We start from the raw sequence: 19,416 nt of genomic DNA, 5'->3' as shown, positions 1-19,416 counted from the left end.
TCAAACTACCAACTTGATGTCATTAAACACAAAGTTGGGATGAAGTGTACAGTAGCATGTCATTGTACATCATGTCTACCAGACAGATGTAATAGATGTAAATAACCTCCAGGGCACAGATAATAGTAAAGTAATTAGCAAGCAATGAGTTTTGAGTATTTGTTACCTTTGTTTTTAAATACAATCTATTTCATTTTAAGTCTATATAATGTAATGTTTAACAATGGCTGTGTTTAACAACTAGCTTGCAAAGGTCCTAAGAATTTAGCATTTGGCTCTCTCCAGCTGGTATGAGGCAGCACTGGCACTCGGGTCCCCAGGCACCCCAGCTGATAAAAGAAATCACATGACTAAATCCCATGAAGAAATCATTGTGATTCCCTTCAGGCTGCTGTGCAGTTGCCTGTGTGCAGACCTGCTGTGGCCCGTTAGCTGTGTTGCCTCCTCTGTGAACTCTCCCCAAATTCAAAAGTGAGGTCTAAACCTCATGCACCCACCAGACACTCTGCAATTGTTCTGCCTTGTTTTCTTCAGTTTGAAGAAAAGTGGAAGGTTTTCTGGGAACTTCAAAGTCTTGAGTCGCAGACGGAAGGAGCTAGGTGTGGAGGTGGTGTTTCTAGCTGATCTTCTTGTTAATACTGGTAGCTTTGGAAGCAAAGTCAAACATTGAAAACGCTCAGGATGTGCTGTACATGACCTTTGAAAAGTGGTTTTCTGGGTGGTCTAGGACCAGAAAGAGAGGCTCTGAGCTGGGGACAAAGGATAGTTCTCGAAGATAGAGAAAATAATTTTGACAAAAGTCTTATGATCCTACATTTTAAGAGAAAGGCAAACATTCCCAGAAAATTAAGAGAAAAATTTGGGGGAGTGGTTAATGAGCATTAAATGATGATAAATTCCCAAATGTATGACAGGAGGGCTGATAATTACAGTGTAGACATTAAGACCATAAACAATAAACTTTAAAGTCAGGATGTTAGATGTGCCTTCGTGTGAATTTGACAAATGTATGAGGCACATCTGCAGACAGGAGTATAAGCCAATGACTATATTGAGGAAAGTGGACAATAATAACAGGGGCAGTGACTGTGTCTAAGAGGAGGAAAAGCATAAGCTATGTACCCTCAATTATAGAGAATATCCAATGAAGCCCATGAACTGTAAACAACACTAAAGAGCAGAGAACAGACCATTCCTCCTACCTACGCCCATATCTGGGCACCGATGGCATCGCGTGTCCCACATGTTCCCATGAACAGCAGTGAAGTAAACTGATCCCAAGCGACACAAGTCGAGATTGTCCCATGTGCAGAGCTATCAACATGAGCTTAGAAGTAACCAGCAGGTGATGGCATATACACAAATATGAGGAGTCTGTGGCAGGAATAAAAAAGTAATAATGAGCATGTAGGGGGTGTGAGGCTGGAAGGAGAATAGCATTAGTACAATCAGAAGAGGCCAAACACATGGGGCCATTCAAAGCAAAGCATCAAGTAGACAATGGACCAGGCCTTTGAAAGTATTAGAGCACTCGGCAGAAATAGGAAAGCATGAAGCAGTATTCAGGAGACTGATCACTGGGACAATTTTCTCCCTTCTTGTTGCTGGGTTTTCTATTGTTCCCGTGCAACAGGTACCAATCCCAGAAAATCAGTGGTTTCCAAACTTTAGAGAGCAAAAATATCACCTGGTAGGTATGTGAATGTCTAAATCACAGAATCCTACCACCACTGATTTTAGGTCGGACCGAGAAATCTGCATTTAAAAAATAAGCACCACTGAAAATTTCAAGGCAGTTGGTTTACCAACCACTTTCTGAGAAATGCAACAGTATAATTAATCCAGGGGCCCTGCTGGGGAGACATGTCTAGAAACATACTCTGAAACAGTCCCAAGGGTTCAGCATTCCCATCTGGTGAGCAAATGCCTGTGAAAGACAAGTTCATGGCCAGTTGTCCCAACTTGTAGTTGTTAGAAACCTCTACTACTTTTACTTCTTTTTAAAAAATCTTCTTTGATTTTTTAATGTTACTGTTTTACCTTGGGTTTAATGTTACATGTCATTTCAAATCTTGTTTGGAAACAGGTGGGGTATAAATCCTAATTAAAGAAAAAAATTAATCGGTGACGCCCTCTCTCACGTAATCAGGAGACATAGACAAAATGATGCTGCTTAGATATTTGTTTAATAGTAAGTAATTTTTATACTGACTCTGTCTTGATAATGTGTGTGAGAGTACATTGAAAACTGTAAAGTTTTATACAAATAGGTGATTTTTAAAATATTAGTACTTTATATATACCAAATAAGCATGTGTATTTATTTATTATATTCCTATAAAGTCTTCATGTACTCAGATGTTCTTGTATTTATGACATTGGTGGGGGGAATCCAAACATTTCCACTAAATATACCTAAAGACAAGAATATATCACTTTGTCAAAATATTGTAGCTCTTTATTCTTTGTAGCTCTTCCAAATCCCACAAACAGAGCATTATCACTGCTATCTGAGTGCGTGTGGGCTTGAAAGCTCTGGATGTATCTAAAAGAGCAAGGCTTTTTGATTTTTTTTTTTTTGTAATACTCGTAGCTTTTGGTGCAAGTTAATCCTTATAATCTATCAGACTATTGCAAACATACCATACCTTCCTAGGGCTTCCATGTAATGGACATAACTGATTTCATGTTAGACCAGGCTCAGATAGGGACTTTCTGTGGCCCATGTGTGGCAATTGGCCAATTTGCAGAAAAATCTCTATCCATCTGCAATTATGCCCAGTTCTGCATATGAACATTTTAATGCATACAAATGGAGCAGTCTAAGTAAGACTTTCTACTTAAACTGAGCAACATATTTAAGAGAAAAATGTTGGCTGTGCCAGGCTAAGGTGATAAAATTATTTTCAGAACCAAGGATCCAGGCAGAAGATAGATTTATGGATGTGACAATCTTCAGAGAAACCAGAGACATGATCTCAGAAAGATGTATATTCAAAAGGAGGCCTTAGGGAATATTCTTGTCTTTTGAAATAATGGGGAATCTGGCATAGAGAAGTTGTGACATCTGGGAAAGAACAATAAAGATTAAAATTTAGAGTCACTTGGAGAGAAAATGTGAGTTGCTTTTCATATATGTGACAAGGTTGGCTGTATCTTTAAGATATTGGAATTGTGTGGACATTCTTGTAGCTTTTAGAGAAAATGAAATAGCCTTCATTTTGCTACCCAGTGATTCTTTGCTACCCAGTGATTTGCCATTGGGTTGCTCAGTATCTTGCATTTTATGTTTCTTTTGTCAGCTTAAGGTAAACAGAGTGGAATTTCCTGTGGGCTCACCGGGGGGCATGAATAGGCCCCATGGGAGAGCGAAGTCTATTTGTTTTCTGAGCTCTAATGCTGTGAAATCCTTGTGACAGGAAAGAACTGTTCTTAAGGAGCCTCTTAGGCCATTGCTTTACTCTCTGTGCAAAATGTGAATGAGGCACAAGCCACCTCTTGGTGTCCTTTGTTAGCTGTGTCTAGATAGGTCAACACTTGGCCATTGTAACTTTCATTAAAGTAAAATTTCATAAAAGTTAATTATCTATTTTGTTTACACCATGAACTGACTTCAGAATCTCTGCCCTAATTCTCTTCAAGCCTGTCCACCCTTTCCCTAGCTGTTCCCCAAGTTTGGGATTCCATTATAATTCTGATATACTGTTAAATTGTACAAATAGTTTTCTTATACTTTCTTAGACTTCTCTGGCCCATGATCCTCCTTTAGGAATTTATCAATTTCCTTTGAAAGTCACCAAAATAAAGATGGGTGTAGGCATCTTTACCTTAATGTAGGGAAGGAAAATACAGGGCTTTTGGAAGCTTATTTCTGCCCATACCTAAATAGTGCTATTGAGAAACTATGTGTCTTCTTGAAAAACAGAGCTGAGGGTCAGTGACCTAGGTATTATTTGTAAATTTATCTGGCCCTCTGTCCACTTTTTTTGTTTTATTTTTTCCAGTAAAGTTGGTTCCCTATCAGGTTAGTCAATAACACTATTTTCAACTTTGTTTATCTGCATGGGCTCTGGAGAAAGTCACACATTTCTCTCTTAGCCTCAAGTAATAGCCTTTCTAGAACATCAGCGTTAGCATCTCACCGGACAAAACTGCCATTAGGCAAAAGAGCTCATCAAACTTGCACTGGGGATAGGCCCTCTCCCCTGAGATCCAAACAGCTATGTTCACTTGGCAAAATTTCAGCATTCCTGCTTTGTGGAGCTGTCTGTCTCTAAAGAAAAAAGGAACAATGATTCCAGAGCTCAATCCTGAAGGCAGAATTGAGACAGAAAGGAGACTGCTAGGAGAGACACGGCTTGGCAGGAAATCACTGGAGAAGCAAGTTGAAACTCGCAGGCGGAAACTCCGAGTGCGAGCAATAGTAAAACAGCATTTGAGAGAGCCAAGGGAAGAAGCACTAGGAAAATAAGTCCCGAAACTAAACATATTTTATCATTTGTTTTTTAAAAAGTGTATTTAAAATGCCTACCCAAAATGTTTTGGTAAAAAAATCCAAAACATTTTTATGTTTGTAGACACAGGGATTAGAAGGGTGACTTTTTTAAAAAGAAAGAAATAAAACATAACTCCCCTAAATGTTTATAACAGTAACCTTTCTACAATGCTGATTCTTTTTTCTTTTTTTTTTTTTTTTTACCTCAAACGTTAAAGAGGCTGTGAAGTTTCTTTGCTGATCATTTCCTAGGCTGAAAGAAAATCAGGGTTTACTTCATTGCCCTAGGTAGCTGAATACTAAAAAAATCTTTGGTCCTTTTGATGTTTGCTGTCTACAGAAGTTCTGAGAGACCTGGGAAGAAAGAAACAGAATGTAAAGGGGATTTTTCAAACAGTATTAGAGAAGGCTTGTATTATTAATTCTGTTTACTTAAATCATTTGTTTGAGGGAGAGGACTATGGTTTTTTTTGTTGTTTCAATACCATCCCATCACGTCTCCTGAAGAGAAACTGGTTCCATCATAATGATAGAGTTGTCTGACTCTGGAAAAATGAGGACCAATTGAAATCAGAAGTGAAAAATAGATAAAATCAGACCGAAATAGTGTGATCTGATAACACAGTGGTATATTTTATTAACGGGCCTTTTAAAAGTTCCATACTAAAGCAATGTTTTTTTCAGCATTTGTGATTCTGAAAACAGTCTTATTGAAATTTGGGGTATCAGAAATTATATGTATCCTATAAGAATTTTTCAGAAAAAAAAAACTCCAATAAAATGAATCCATTTTCTTACCTTTAAATCATTTCTTTTTCTTTACAAACCAAAATGGGGAAATAATTTAAAGAAAGCTTCTAATATTGTGAGGTAAACCCTCAACATGAATTTCCTTCTTCGATAAAATAATTATATAGCATCTTGAAGATTTTTAAAATGCAATGCATATTAATTATGAAGTTAAACTTAATCTACCATAAACCATTTGTGATTTCGAAGGTCACTGTGCAAATTACCCAATTAGTGTCAACTGACAGATACCTTTTCTTAGTGAAGCCATATGATGGCAAGTGGTGAGCGCCTGTATATATTCAAAAATCCAGATGTAGGCTCTGCTCTTTTCTACTTAGATAGGTGTTTCCAGTTGCTCTGGGCTTCTCTTATGTTTTGCATATTATGATTTTTACACATTCATATATATGGCACTTAGTATAAATATGTTGAAAAGATGAATCTATGGAGGCAATTAGGCAAATAAGTGGTGGTCTGTCGGCCAGGGTGGCCTTATGATTTTCAGTTCATGCTAAGTAATTCCCTGAAGGCAACATGTCATTCCTGCCTGTGCTTCCCCTCCAAAATCACAGCAAGTCTGTGTCCTGAATGTCATGTGTGATTTGCCTTGTAGCATCCATGTTTCCTACTTGTCCAAAGGAACTAGACACCTGATTTGTTCTTCAGTGATTCAACTTCTCTTTCAACTCCTCAAATGATAAAATATCGTACAGAGGAATACCTACAGACTAATTAATAAAAGAATATATATTTGAATTTATTCTTAAATTTTTATTTTGTCAACTCCTGTGTCCTGTTATTTACATACAACTTAGGAAATTCAATTGAATATTTTTCATAACTTTTAAAATTTATTCATCATTTATTCTCTCTTTCATTTATTGGTACATGCCTCTGTTTTAAGCACTAAGATAGCTGTTGGGGATACAAAGGCAATTAAGACATAACCAACATACTCAAGAAATGTAGTCTAACAGAAATAACACATGGACAAACAGCTATAAAACAAATCAATACATGTATTTGTGTTTGTACCCATTAATTTGTTTACTTGAATATCCGTGCTTGTTCATGGAAAGGCAACTAACAGTTCCCAAACTGGGTTCTATTGAAAAAGGTTTCTATTATCAGACAATTTGGGAAATTAAGTACACTAAGTCTTCCTTTTGGAGATTCAAAATACAATCTACCATATTATAATAAATATTCTGAGATCTCTTACTCTAAAGGAACCTATTTTACTTTGTTTATCTTAGTTTTTCCCAGAATTGCTTGAACACCTAACATATTTCTCATGGCACACGTGTTAACATCCTGGGAGATATTGATATCCCACTTGGGCCATCAGTAAGGGAAACAAACTGATTAACATTTGGAACAGCTTAGTATGCACCCTCCTGTTATAGAATATTAAAAAAATAGGTATTCTCTTATACATAGAAGATAATGTTTAGTAGTCAGGACTCCCCAGAAATGACTGAAAGAAAACTAACTCAAACTTGGTTAGGTAGGATAGGAAGTGCATTGATTTACATGAATGGGAATCCAGTAATGGGTCTTGTCTCAGGGACTCTAGTGGCATCTTCAGGTTCTTCTCTCTTTCTACTTCTTAACTCTGTACCTGTTTGTGCACTGATATGGAATTCCTCATGTGTTTGAGCTGGAGGTGTAGGGGAAAGAGAAGGCATGGCTACAAGCAGCTCCAGACTTAGTTATATCTTAATAAAGCTTAGCAAACTCAGAGAGAAGAGAGAGCTTTTCTTCTTCAATATCTATATATAAATCCCCAGGGAAGATTCTGATTGTCTCAGATGAAGTCATATGTTCACTGAGGGCCAATCAATGTGATCATATTTGTAATGAACTATTATTAACTATATCTGGTCACATGTGAACCTCAAATGCTAGGAAAGGGTGGGGTGGAAGAGGATTCTCTGATTAAAGGCTTCCACAGACCTACACAAAATGAGGAGAGGCAGTTCAAAGAGAGTTGATGTTATTAGATTGACACTAGAGGATAAAAAGAACCCTCACAAATGTCTACCATAATGTGGCTTAATTATTAAAATTTACATTTGGCCATAATAGGCAGTTGGCCCTGGTATCCAATTACTGCCAGGGAGTGGAGATAAAAAAAATCAACTATTCTCATATTAAAGTCCTTATTTTTATAAGACATTTCCTAATTTGTAAAATGGCTTATAGCTAATGATCCCAAATGTCATGACTTCACTCAGTTTTTTAAGACTATAGAAGATTTTCTTGGCTCCTAGAAGTTGTATTGCTCAAAGTTATGATTCTATAAATGCCTACCCTAGATTTGTAAGTAGCTGAAGTAACTAATTATACTATAAATATTTCAGGCTAAAATTGTTGCAGCCATGTTATAAGGCATTAGACATCCGGAACTTAATTGTCTGTCTTTGGACTGGAACAAACCCAAAATGACTGACTAGGTAGAATCTTTGCTCTGTCCATGGTACCTATGGTACTGTGGTGGCTTATCTTTAAGAGGATGTGGGGAGGTCTTCCAGCCTTCTGTTTAGGCCTGTGTCGTTGCATTTGTTCCTAAGTTTTCACAAAAGGATGTTAACTCTGTACCAAGCTTAGATGCCCATTAAAGCAGAGCTTTACTTTTAACTATCAATGCAATAGAACTATACTTGAGGGATTTGTGTGAGGCCAATCCTGAAATTACATAAACAAAATACAGAATAAAAGATCAAAGGAGGTGGAGACTATAGATATTCATGCCTTGATTGTCCTCAGAGTCAGATTTCCAGAAGATGTTTTTAAATTGAGAAAAGAAGAGGATTCATGTTGGAACTTTAGATAGACAGATGAGGAGGAGCCAATAAAAGACAAAGAGAAAAAGCAGTCAGAGATAGGAGTTGCATTTCAAGAAGGAGGTGGCCACCTGTACCAGGCATTGCAGACAGGGCAAGTCAGAGGCTCTGAGTTTGCAATCTGGAGTCACTGGTGACATTTTCGAGAGCAATTTCCATAGAGTGGAGGGGGCAGAGGGCAGACTGCAAGGGGCTTTGGACTAAATGAGAAGTAAAAAACTGGAGCCAGAAAGTATATCTGCATTTAAGAAATTGGGTGGAGGGAAAAAGAGAAAGAGGAAAGTAGCTGAAAAGGGACTCATAAGTGAGAGATAATTTTTTTTCACATTTGAAGAAGTTTATATGCAGAGGATAAAGAACTAGGAGGAGAGAGAGGGAGGGAGGGAGAGAGGGAAGGGGGGGAGAGAGAGAGACAGAAAAGAAGAAGAAGGAAGAGGAGGAGGAGGAGGAGGAGGAGGAGGAGGAGGAGGAGAAAGAAGAAGAAGAAGAAGAAGAAGAAGAAGAAGAAGAAGAAGAAGAAGAAGAAGAAGAAGAAGAAGAAGAAGAAGAAGAGGAAGAAGAAGAAGAAGAAGAATTAGGAAAGGAAGATATTCATTTCTGGAGTGAGACAACAGGTTTATAGGGTTAAAAGTCCAGATGTAAAGAGCAAAGGATGAATAAAGATGTCTCTTGACAAGATTGGAAGTGTGCAAACGATGTTGGGGAAATGGACATTTAGAGGTGTTTTCTTTTTGGTTAAGTAGGAGGTGAGATTCTCTGCTAATAGGGAAAATTAAGCATGAGGTAGAAACTTATGGAGAATGTCAAGCAAGCATCTGGGGATAAATAAAATGATATTGGAGGAGTGTTGAATGTCTAATTAAGTTTCGGCTTCATAACTGTAATAAATTCAACAAAGAATTAGGGCTGGGAATTGGCAGGGCAGGTGTGGAAAGAAGACAAGATAATTAAAGGATACTTGTGACAATGTCTTTGAAGAGACCGAGATGCATCTAAAGCTGGGAGAGGATGAAGTAAAGTCTGAATGTGTCTTATAACACAGTGAATAAACATTGTTGAAGAATGGAGTTTCGTAAGCTAATATAGCAGGCTGAGTCAGGTTAAGTGAGTGCGAACATAGGAAGATAGGAGCTTGGTAGGCAATCCAGTCCTAGAATGGTGCAGCGCACAAACTTTATCCATACATTGATGACCTTAGAGATTGGAGTCAGAATGGAGTCCCTCGGTTTAAGATTTTGGCAGGGGAACGACAGTTCTAGGTGATGCTAAGCTCCAAGCCTGGTCTAAAGAGTGGGTTCTTAAAGCAGGGGAGAAGTAACTGCTGTTGGGGATCAAGGGACTGTAAGGGAATAGTTTTGAATAACCCTCAGTAAACCTTCGGCAATTGCCTGGGCAGCCAGCAGTTGCTTCCAAGAACCCCATTAGAAAGAGGATGGCTTTTTCATAATGGGTTTGTCACCAGAAGATGTGTTGTGAAAACCACCGCTAAATCTAAGCCAAAATGGGAAATTAAAAGACACATATCAATATCATCGTCATTGGACTCGTAGCTTCTGGTAAGTCTAGCACTGCTGGTTATCTAATCAACAAGTGTGGTGGGATCGACAAAAGAACCATCGAAAAATTAGAGAGGCAGGTTGCTGAGATGGGAAAGGCTCCTTCGAGTATGCCTGGGTCTTGGATATACTGAAATCTGAACTTGAGCGTGGTATCGAATCAATACTACCAACAGCAATATCTCCCTGTGGAAACTGGAGACCAGCAAGTGTTATGTGACCATCTGCCCCAGGACAGAGACTTTATCAAAAACATGATTACAGGCACCTCTCAGGCTGAAGTAAAGTCTGTGCTGTCCTGATTGTTGCTGCTGGTGCTGATGTATGTGAAGCAGGTCTCTCCAAGAATGGGCAGACCCGTGAGCATACCCTTCTGGCGTACACACTAGGTGTGAAACAACTAATTGTTGGTGTTAAGAAAATGGATCTCATTGAGTCCCCCTATAGCCGGAAGAGATACGAGGAAATCGTTCAGGAAGTCAACACCTACATTAAGGAAACTGGCTACAACCTGGACACAGTCGCATTAGTGCCAATTTCTGGTTGGAATGGTGACAACATGCAGGAGCCAACTGCTAAACATGCTTTGGTTCAAGAGATGGAAAGTCACCCGTAAAGATGGCAGTGCCAGTGGAACCACACTGCTTGAAGCTCTGGATTGCATCCTGCCACCAACTTGTCCAACTAACCAGCCTTTGCGTCTGTCCCTTCAGGATGTCTACAAAATTGGTGATATTGGTGCTGTCCCTGCAGGCCGAGTGGAGACTGGTGTTCTCCAACCCGGCATGGTGGTCACCTTTGCTCCAGTCAATGTTACAACTGAAGTAAAGTCTGTTGAAATGCACCATGAAGCTTTGAGTGAAGCTCTTCTTGGAGACAATGTGGGCTTCAATGTCAAGACTGTCTGTCAAAGATATTCATTGGTGCAGTGTAGCTGGTGGCAGCAAAAATGACCCACAAATGGGGGCAACCGTTTAGCTTAGTTGATTACAGCGCGGTGCTCTTACTAACAACAAGGTTGCCGGTTCGATCCTCACATGGGCCACTGTGAGCTGCACTCTCCACAACTAGATTGAAATAGCTATTTGACTTAGAGCTGATGGGTCCTAGGAAAACACACTTAACATAAATAAAAGTTTTTTTAAAAATGACCTACAAATATAAGCAACTGGCTTTATGGCTTAGGTCATTTTCTTGAACCATCCAGGCCAAAGCAGTGCCAAATACGCACTATGCTGGACGTCACACAGCTCACACTACTTACAGATTTGCTGAATTGAAGGAGAAGATTGATTGATTGTTCTGGGAAAAAGCTGGAAGATGACTTGAAAGTTTTGAAATCTGGTGATGCTGCCATCATTGATGTGGTTCCTGGCGAGCCCATGTGTGTTGAGAGCTTCTCTGACTACCCTCCTCTGGGCTGATTTCCTGTTCATGACATGAGACAGACAGTTGCTGTGGGTGTCATCAAAGCAATGGACAAGAAGTTTCTGGAACTGGCAAGATCACCGTGTCCGCCCAGAAAGCTCAGAAGGCTAAATGAATATCATCCCTATACCTGCCACCCCAGTCTTAATCAGTGGTGGAAGAATGGTCTCAGCACTATTTGTCTCATTTGGCCATTTAAGTTTAATCGTAAAAGGCTGTCTAATGATTATCATGCATTGTAAAACCTTCAGAAGGAAAGGAGAACGTTTTGTGGACCATTTGGTGTTTGTTTTGTTTCCGTTTTTTGTATTTTGTGGGTTTTTTGGTGTGGAAGTTTTTAACTTGTTAGTTTTTAACATCAGTACTTTTTAATGGAAAAACTGGACCAAAAATCTGTCACATAACTTTGAGAGCCATTAAAACAAAGTTTAATGAGAAAAAGAAAAAAAAAAGAAAGAGGATGGTCTAATGCCAAAGTCAATGGGTAAAACTTTTCGGGAATTGTCACTGGGGAGGCAGGAAAATGCCAGCCCTCCTCCCTGACTCTTTTAAAGGGTAGCATAGAAGTAGTGTCACCTGGGAAACCACTGGTTTTCAGTTAAGGATAACCTTTGAAAGGAACAATGAAGAGTGGAGTGAAAGAAGGTTGCATATTCCAGTGAAGGGAGTATTTATCGCTAACTTTGTTTGGACTTGCTGGTGCATGATAATTTAAAAAAAAGAGACAGGCCTCTATTATTGTTTTTAATTATCTATAGACAGTGTACCTCTGATTGTACCTCACTTTTGAAATACTACTGGAAGCAACTATTTTAGGAAAAATTTGAGGATATCTGAGGATGTAAAAAGATTATTGAAAACTAGATAGAAAGAGTTAGGAAAAGTTCTAAAAGAGTCTTTCTGTACTAATTTGGCAAAAGAGCTAAAATGGTATTTGCAACCTTCTTCCAGTAACCACCTCTCACACTTTATCCTGTGTTCAACTCTGAATTCCCAGGTTTAAGTCCTTATTCCACAATTGTTTATATCTCTGAACTTCCAACTCAAGCAACTCAGAGTTAGGTTGAGACTGATTATAAAGAACAAGAAAATGTACTTCACTCTCATTTATGGTTTTTCACTTTCAATAGGATAAAATATCCATCTCCTTGGAGCCTCAAAAACTATTCCCGAAGGAAGTGGCTCACTCTTCCTTTTTTAAGGCTGAACTGCTTTCAAGTTATTTCTTCCTTCTTTGATTTTACTGAATAGAGCTGATATTTTACTTAAATATTGCCCGTAGCCTGAGGTTTTCAGCTGTCATCAGGATACCAGTGTTTTATCCATTAGGGGGAAAGAAAGAGGTCCAGTAACAGCCATTATTATACCTGACCATTGCTAACATTGACCCAAGCCTGAGAGGACCACTGTCACTGAGGGAGCCTGTCATTCATGTGTGTTGAGGCCTTAGAGGGTGGAATGGGGTTGAAAAATTCTGCTCTTAAATGTCAGTAGCACCAAAGCAGGAATTTCTAATTTGGATCAACCCTGAGGCATATAATTGTGATACACATATCATGCTCAATCAGAAATAAGCCCTATCTAGGTGGTCATTTATTTCTGGCTTTATCTCAATAACAGTAGTTAGGTAGAGTCCCTCTAATCTGAATCATTTACCGATGCTGTAGTTCCCCAAGTGTGGTCCCTAGTCAGCAGAATCAGTATCACCTGGAAACTTGTTAGAAATGCAAATTTGTTTTGCATTTACCTCTGCCTTACTACTGTACTACTGAATCAGAAACTCTGGAGGTGGTGTAGCAATCTACCCTTGAACAAGCCCTCCTGTGATTCTGATGTTAGCTCAAGTTAGGGACCCACTGGGCCAGGTGCTATTGGTTCTCAGCCCAGGTGCACATTAGAAGCATCTGAAGGAACTTTGAAAATACCACCGGATTCTGATCTAATTAGTTTGGCGTGGTGCCTTGGCAGCAGATTTTATAAATTCCTGCAATACCAGTAACCGTCGTCATTGAGAACCATCACTGTGTAGCAGCATAAAAAGGGGCTCTCTAAATTTAGGGTTTTTTGATAAATTTAAAAACAATTTATTGAAAAAAATTTGATACATTTTACTAGAGTGCTAATTTAGGGGTGCTTCTATAGAAAAAAAAGAAAAAAAAGTAATGTAAGACTTAAGAGGGTGGGGATCTTTTCCTGTCTGGCTTTTATTTTTCACTGTTGTATCCTAAGCAGCACCTAAAACAGTGCTTCGCACATAGTAGGTGCTCCAATAACTGTATGCTGACTGAACTACTCCATTAAAGAATGGAGTTCCAATAGAATCTTGCCCTTAAAACTCACCCAGGAACTAGTAAGCTCTCTGACCTGGAAGAATGGTCTCTGTTTGGGGCTCGTGTGGGTTCATCTGCTCCTGGTTCTCTTCATTCTGTGTGAATCTTCTTTGTTCTTGTCTGTACTAATTTGGCAAAAGAGCTAATATACTTGCAAAATGAATCCTCTTTGTTCTTTCTGTACTAATTTGCACGCTGATCTGTACTAGGATGTCACTGCCTTGTATCACGACTCACATTACGTTGGCAGAAATTGCTCTCTGTTTATCCCCTTAGCCGGAATCCCCGTTGGGTAGGGCCTCCTTGCCTGTATCATTAGAGGGGTTATGCCCTCCAACATGAGCACCAGTTAGATAGTTTTCCTTTTCTTCTCGCCTCCTTCCCCACATTTGGCAGTGCTGCCACCTGGCCTGCCTGTCTTTTGATCTAACATTTCTTTTCTGTTGAAGTACCCTATAGCTAGTGGAAGAATTCTCTCTGCTTAGTAAGAACAACTTTCTGAGTCGGTTTGAGCTGAAGATGGATTTCCCAGCAGGCTGAAACACCTCTGGCAGTAGTACCATAAGACGTGTCTGTTTAAAGATTTTGTGTTCAATATCATACAAGCCATGTGACATAAACATCAAGTAGCAAGTTTGTTTGCAAAACTGCTTTGAATTCGGTAGGGCAAATTACTTCCCTGAAGCCTTTTGGGGGGATTTCGACACTGGTTAGAATACTCTAATTAAAATGTGTCTTTGCATTGCTTTCCTTACTGCTTCAAGCTTTCTTTGAAAAATGGGGAACCCACCACTATCAGCTATTTTTCAGAAACCTTGTTCCCGTCTTGGTTACTGTAGTTTTCTTTTTAGTCCGAAGTTACCTGTAACTCCAGATAAATAGAGGTCAAGATTTGTGCTTAATATTTTGCCAAGTTCTTACTGAAGTTTCACTTGAAGCAGAGGGAAGCTATCACTAACACTCAAGGTGTTTCCAAACCATTTGCATTTGTAAACTCGTTTCTTAGGGTGCAGTACACACAGAAAAAGTCTTCTAAATGATACGTAAATTCTCCATTTCTACATGAAAGCTTCTTGTCCCTTCAACTACACTCAGGCCTGGAGGCTTAAACAAAATCCTTTTCAGATTATTGCTAATGCTGCACCTGATTCTGCAGCAGCTGTTGCTTTCGAACAACATGATGCTTCTCCTCCCCCAAGAGAAATTGAAAATGCCTCTTCTCCAGCACTTTCCACCTTTGTAGACTCAGGGAGCATAAAAACAGACTGAGAGATGCACCTAGGATACCTGTTGGGGAATTCAGTGCACAACTTAAAGACTTGAGTTTAGCCACATTCTGACATTGACTTTCATAGCAATAATTTAATTTGGAGAAAATCTGCTACTTCAAATGGCTAAAGGTATTTATGTGGAAAATTTTCCAAATCATCAACTCTACTGTGTTGCTATTTTCTTTCCTCATGCCTATGTGATTATTTGGCTATATTCCAGAAGTTTTTCTACATCCCTTCTCTTTAGGCAAATAATTTTTTTTTTCTATCCAGAGAGGGAGAAGAAAGAGGCACCAAGTTTCCTGCTTTAAAATGAATTACCTTTTGAGTTTAAACCATAGAATCTATAAAAATGAAGAACTTGAGTGTGTCTCCTGTTCCCTTGTTTTCCTTTGGCAAATCTTTGATCTCGGTCACTTTGGAGCCAATGCAACTGTGATCAGCTCTGCACTTCCTCCAGCACCTATTTCTCTCCTCGCCACTTGCATGTCTGACTGAAGGAGTTGTCTTCACTCTTCTTTCCGCACCTCCCAGGGATTCTTCAGCCTCCTCTCTACTAGCTGCCCTTGCCAAGATCACCAATGGCTCCCTGCTTTTTAATCCACCGATTATTTAGGATTATAATTCATTTATAGCATTTAGCATCGTTGTTCCTATTTTCCTTAGCTTCTTTGGCCATTTCTCCTCATTCTCCTCGAGAGTTTCCTCTTCTTTTTCTTAAATGTTGTTTCCTTGGGAACCAATCGTAGGCCAACTTTTCTACTCTGTACAAGAATACCTCAGAGATATTGCGGGTTCAGTTCCAGATCCGCTGCAATAAAGTGAGCCTCACAATAAAGTGAGTCGTAATCTCTTTTGTTGATGGGGGTGCGACTTTAATTTGTAAAATAAGCAATATCTGTGTAGCGCAATTAAACAGAAGTATGCCTTTTTTTTCCTGATTAATACCATCTGCCCCCATGGCCTCAATTCCTTGCTGCTGATAAGATTCCCCACCTGTTTCTCCAGCCCAGATCTTGTGAAGGCAGTTTGATCTATGGCCAAACTGAACCTAATTCTTTTTCTTCCCTGTTTCTCTAAGTTCCCAGTTTTAGTGAGACTCTATCATTCACTGCAACACAGAAACCTTCATTTCTTCCTCTCTTATCTTTTCTCCTCTCCCATAAAATAAACGAACAATTCCTACTTGTTCGATTTTCTACATAAATTTTAAATTCATGTCTTCTGCCTACCTCCTTACCAGTCCACCTCCCTCTACTTCATGAAATCATTAACTTGCATCTGGATAACTCTGGTCTTGCCTCCTTGCAATCCATTCTCAGTATCACTGGAGAGGTTTTTCTGATCACCGCATTTCTCTAATCAAAAGCCCTCATGCTTGCAAAGCCCCCACAGGCTGGCCCTCTTGCTGCTCCGCCTCAGTTCTTGGCACTCCCCACCTTGCATTGTTCATTTTGGGTCATACTGAATTTCTTTCAGTTCTTCAGACATACCATGTACTCTCTTCTGAACCTTATCATATGCGATTTCTTTTTCCTGCCTATAACATTTCTTATTCTCACCTCCTCTGGCGAATTCCTGCTCCTTTTTTGGTTCTAACATTAAGAACACTTCCTTTTGGATGCTCTCCTGAATGTTCCAAGCCAAGGTGCCTCTCTCAGGCCTCAGTGTGCCATCAGAGCAAGAGCCATCCTCTATCACAATCACCTGGGTCTTTGAATCCCCATTAGATTGTCACTTCTGTGAGGAGTGGAGCATGTCTGCTGTGTTCAAATGTTATCTCCAGTGTCTTGCAGTGATTGACGTACAGCAGGCGCTCAGTATATATTTGTTGAATCAATGAATGAGCCTTAACATAAACCATGAACCAACCTTCTTTATGACACAGGTTCAAATGCCTTACTCTCATTTGCAATTTGTTCCTTGCTCGTCCAGTTTCCCAAACTGGAACAACTATTCCTTTTCCACAAAGCAGGCAAAACTTTATTGCTGACAAAGCAACCTATATATCCCAAAGGAAGAAAAGCTTTCCAAAGGTTCTGAGAATTAGCATATGGTATTTGTCAAATCCCAGGGTATCTCTTAATTGAACCTTCACAGTGGTTCACTTAGTTTGTACTCAGTGCTTAAATTGAGTAGAACTTCATTAGGGAGGTTGTGTCATGCCTTAGTGAAAATGGGGAGCATGACAAACATAGCTTTCCATGACATAGAGGCACAGGAGAAAGGGAGCAGTCTGGTCTGTGGGTTCTTTAATCTGTGTGTCTGACTACTGACTCCTGATATGGAGATGACGGGGAGGGCAGCCACAGCCCTGAAAGGTGCTTTTCCTTTTAAATCCCACTCTGGGTTTTCTACTCTGCAAGGATCGAATACATGCTCCCCTCCTTTCCTTGGTCTGTGTTTCTTCCTCATTGCCAGCCTCGAGAGCAACGTGATTTTAAAGAACTTCCCTCCCTAGAAGCAAATCTTCCTGAGGGGAAGAAATGGCTCAGCCTACGAGTACTTTTCTGGGTTTCTCTTTATCTCTCATTGCTCATTCTCTCACTCTGTCTTAGCCACCTTGAACTATTCTCAAAGCTGTGACTAGATGAGGTTCCCAGGGGCAAAACTGAAGAAGTCACCCACTTTCAGATGCCAATCCTGCACCTACACAAGCCTGAGTGTGAGTGCCTCCCGTGGCTCACACTTGTCCTGGCTTTCTTGGCCAGGAAGGCCAGCCTCCCCTCAGCTGTCATGCCTGCTTGTCTCTTCAGATCCTGATTCTTGAGACCCAGCTAGGGGCTGCGTCCTCTGTAAAGATCTTGCTAAATGCAGCAGTCTTTCCCACAGCCCAGCAAGTAATCTCATCTCTCTCCAAATTCTCAGTGGGCCTTGTTTATACGTCTCTGAAGGCACTGCATGAGTATACCTTGTTTAGTTGTTAGGCTTGTCTTTTTGTCTATGTTAAACTACAGACTTCTTAAGAGCAGTCTTTCTCTCAGTGTGCTCACTCTAGCACGGGGTTTGGCACACAGGTATTGATAAGTCAGTGAGGTGAATGGAACCATCAAGGGGAGAAGAGAGAAGAGCATTAGTGGTTAATTACATGGGAATGGGAAGGCGAGAGGTGCACCTGGGCTCTGGGGCTGGTCCGCCTCGCTGCCCCTTCCTGGGTGTGAGAACGTGGACAAGTTGCATGCCTTCCTTCCTTTATCTTTAACATGGGATCAACAATGGTACCCCAACATATGGCTGTTGTGAAGTTGAAATGAGCTGAAACATGGAAAGCACTTAGCACAAAACCTAATGCACAGCGAACACCTTCAGTATTCAAGATCCAGAAGAAAAAGGGTCTAGTGAAGGTGTATCCCTGGGAAATGCAGGTGTGCACGCTAAGGGTATAGCATATTTGTGACTGATGTCATAAATAGTTAGATCAAAATCATCAAGGGGGGAAAGAGGCAATGGCCTCATACTCCCTGGAGAACCCAGGTGACTACTGTTTAGAAAAGACGTCTCATACCTAATTGAATAGAGGAGTAGCTTGGGCAAGAAGGTGATAAGGGAAGCTGCCCGACAAGGCAGTAGAGGAGGCCCAGAGAAGCCTGAAAGTATTAAAATAGGTATTTAAAGGTGCCCTGATATAATATCTGCTGATTTTAATGAGGATGGAAACATAATGTATGGGAAAGTCATGTTTTTGCTGCCATCTACAGTCAAAGTGCAATTTTTAGTTTCTTCTCACACACAGACGCGCTCGCGCGCGCACACACAGCATTCTTTCAAAATGAGTGACAATATAGTTTGGTTTAAGTGGGTTAAGTAATTGAGGTAATTTGGGCACTTTTATTATAGTATTTTATTTATTCTTTTTTTTGGAAAAGTATGTATATTTAAGCAGTAACATAGCCTCTTTACCATCATGTTTTCCTGCCCCGTGACCTGCAGTTTCTCTGGTTGTTAGTAGAATTATTGTAAATTGCGTTTTATTGTGTGAATATGAGAAATCAACCAAAAGCAAATAAAGTGACTGTGATGTCACCTCTGAAATGCCTTCTGCCACTATGCTTTTATCCATGTCATCTCCAAGACATTGATGATGTTTTTTTCCAACTTCCCTGTGCATTATCTTTAAAGGGTTAACTATAGACAAGAATTATTGGAAAAGCGTTTGATGGAGAAAAGAGAAGTGGCTCTTCAAGAAGCACATGAAGGGGAAGAGAGACAGAGGCGGCTAGAAGCCCTTAGGAAACAGGTGTTTTTAATTTGGAAATTTTCATGGGTGGTTTAAAGAATGTTTCTAAGTGCTCTTAATAACATTATTACTAGGGCTTAGTTCATGAGATCTGCTCTATAAAATGTAACTTTTCCAAATTGGGACACTGATCTTCATACCTGGGAGCAATTAGATTTGTGTTGAACCGTTTCCAGGTTCTTGGTATATTAAAAAGAACTTTATCAGCCCCTTTTTAAAAAGTTCTCCCAAGATTTAAAGGCATCTGCATTACCTCTAGTTTAACAGCTGAATACCAATATCCATTCATAGCAGTGAAACTCTGCATCTAGCCCAAAGACTTTATTCTCCTCTAAAAACCTGTTAAAGCTTAAGCAACCTAATCTTTGGGGTAGGAAATATCCTATAGGCAACAAACATGTTAAAAACCACTTTTTAAAAGTATGATTTTTGTGGAAAAATAAATGTCTCCCATTGCTTTA

General features: G+C 39.7%; 1 protein-coding gene across 12 annotated transcripts in view; it reads left to right on the top strand.

Moving 5' to 3' along the window:
* CCDC148 (coiled-coil domain containing 148) overlaps positions 1 to 19,416 on the top strand; it is a gene marked incomplete at its 3' end in the record, with an annotated part of 459,403 nt that overhangs the window by 189,239 nt on the left and 250,748 nt on the right. For 11 of the 12 annotated variants that reach the window (XM_081052568.1, XM_081052569.1, XM_081052574.1 and 8 more), the window contains one exon: positions 18,838 to 18,955. The exons of the other annotated variant lie outside the window; for it this stretch is intronic. In XM_081052568.1, the coding sequence (XP_080908694.1) occupies positions 18,838 to 18,955 (118 nt within the window). The remainder of the gene's footprint in view (positions 1 to 18,837; positions 18,956 to 19,416) is intronic. 12 annotated transcript variants of the gene reach the window in all.

This window comes from Rhinolophus hipposideros, assembly GCF_964194185.1.
Source record: "Rhinolophus hipposideros genome assembly, chromosome: 6".
Lineage (NCBI taxonomy): Eukaryota > Metazoa > Chordata > Mammalia > Chiroptera > Rhinolophidae > Rhinolophus > Rhinolophus hipposideros.
This window is presented reverse-complemented; position numbering and strand designations above follow the sequence as displayed.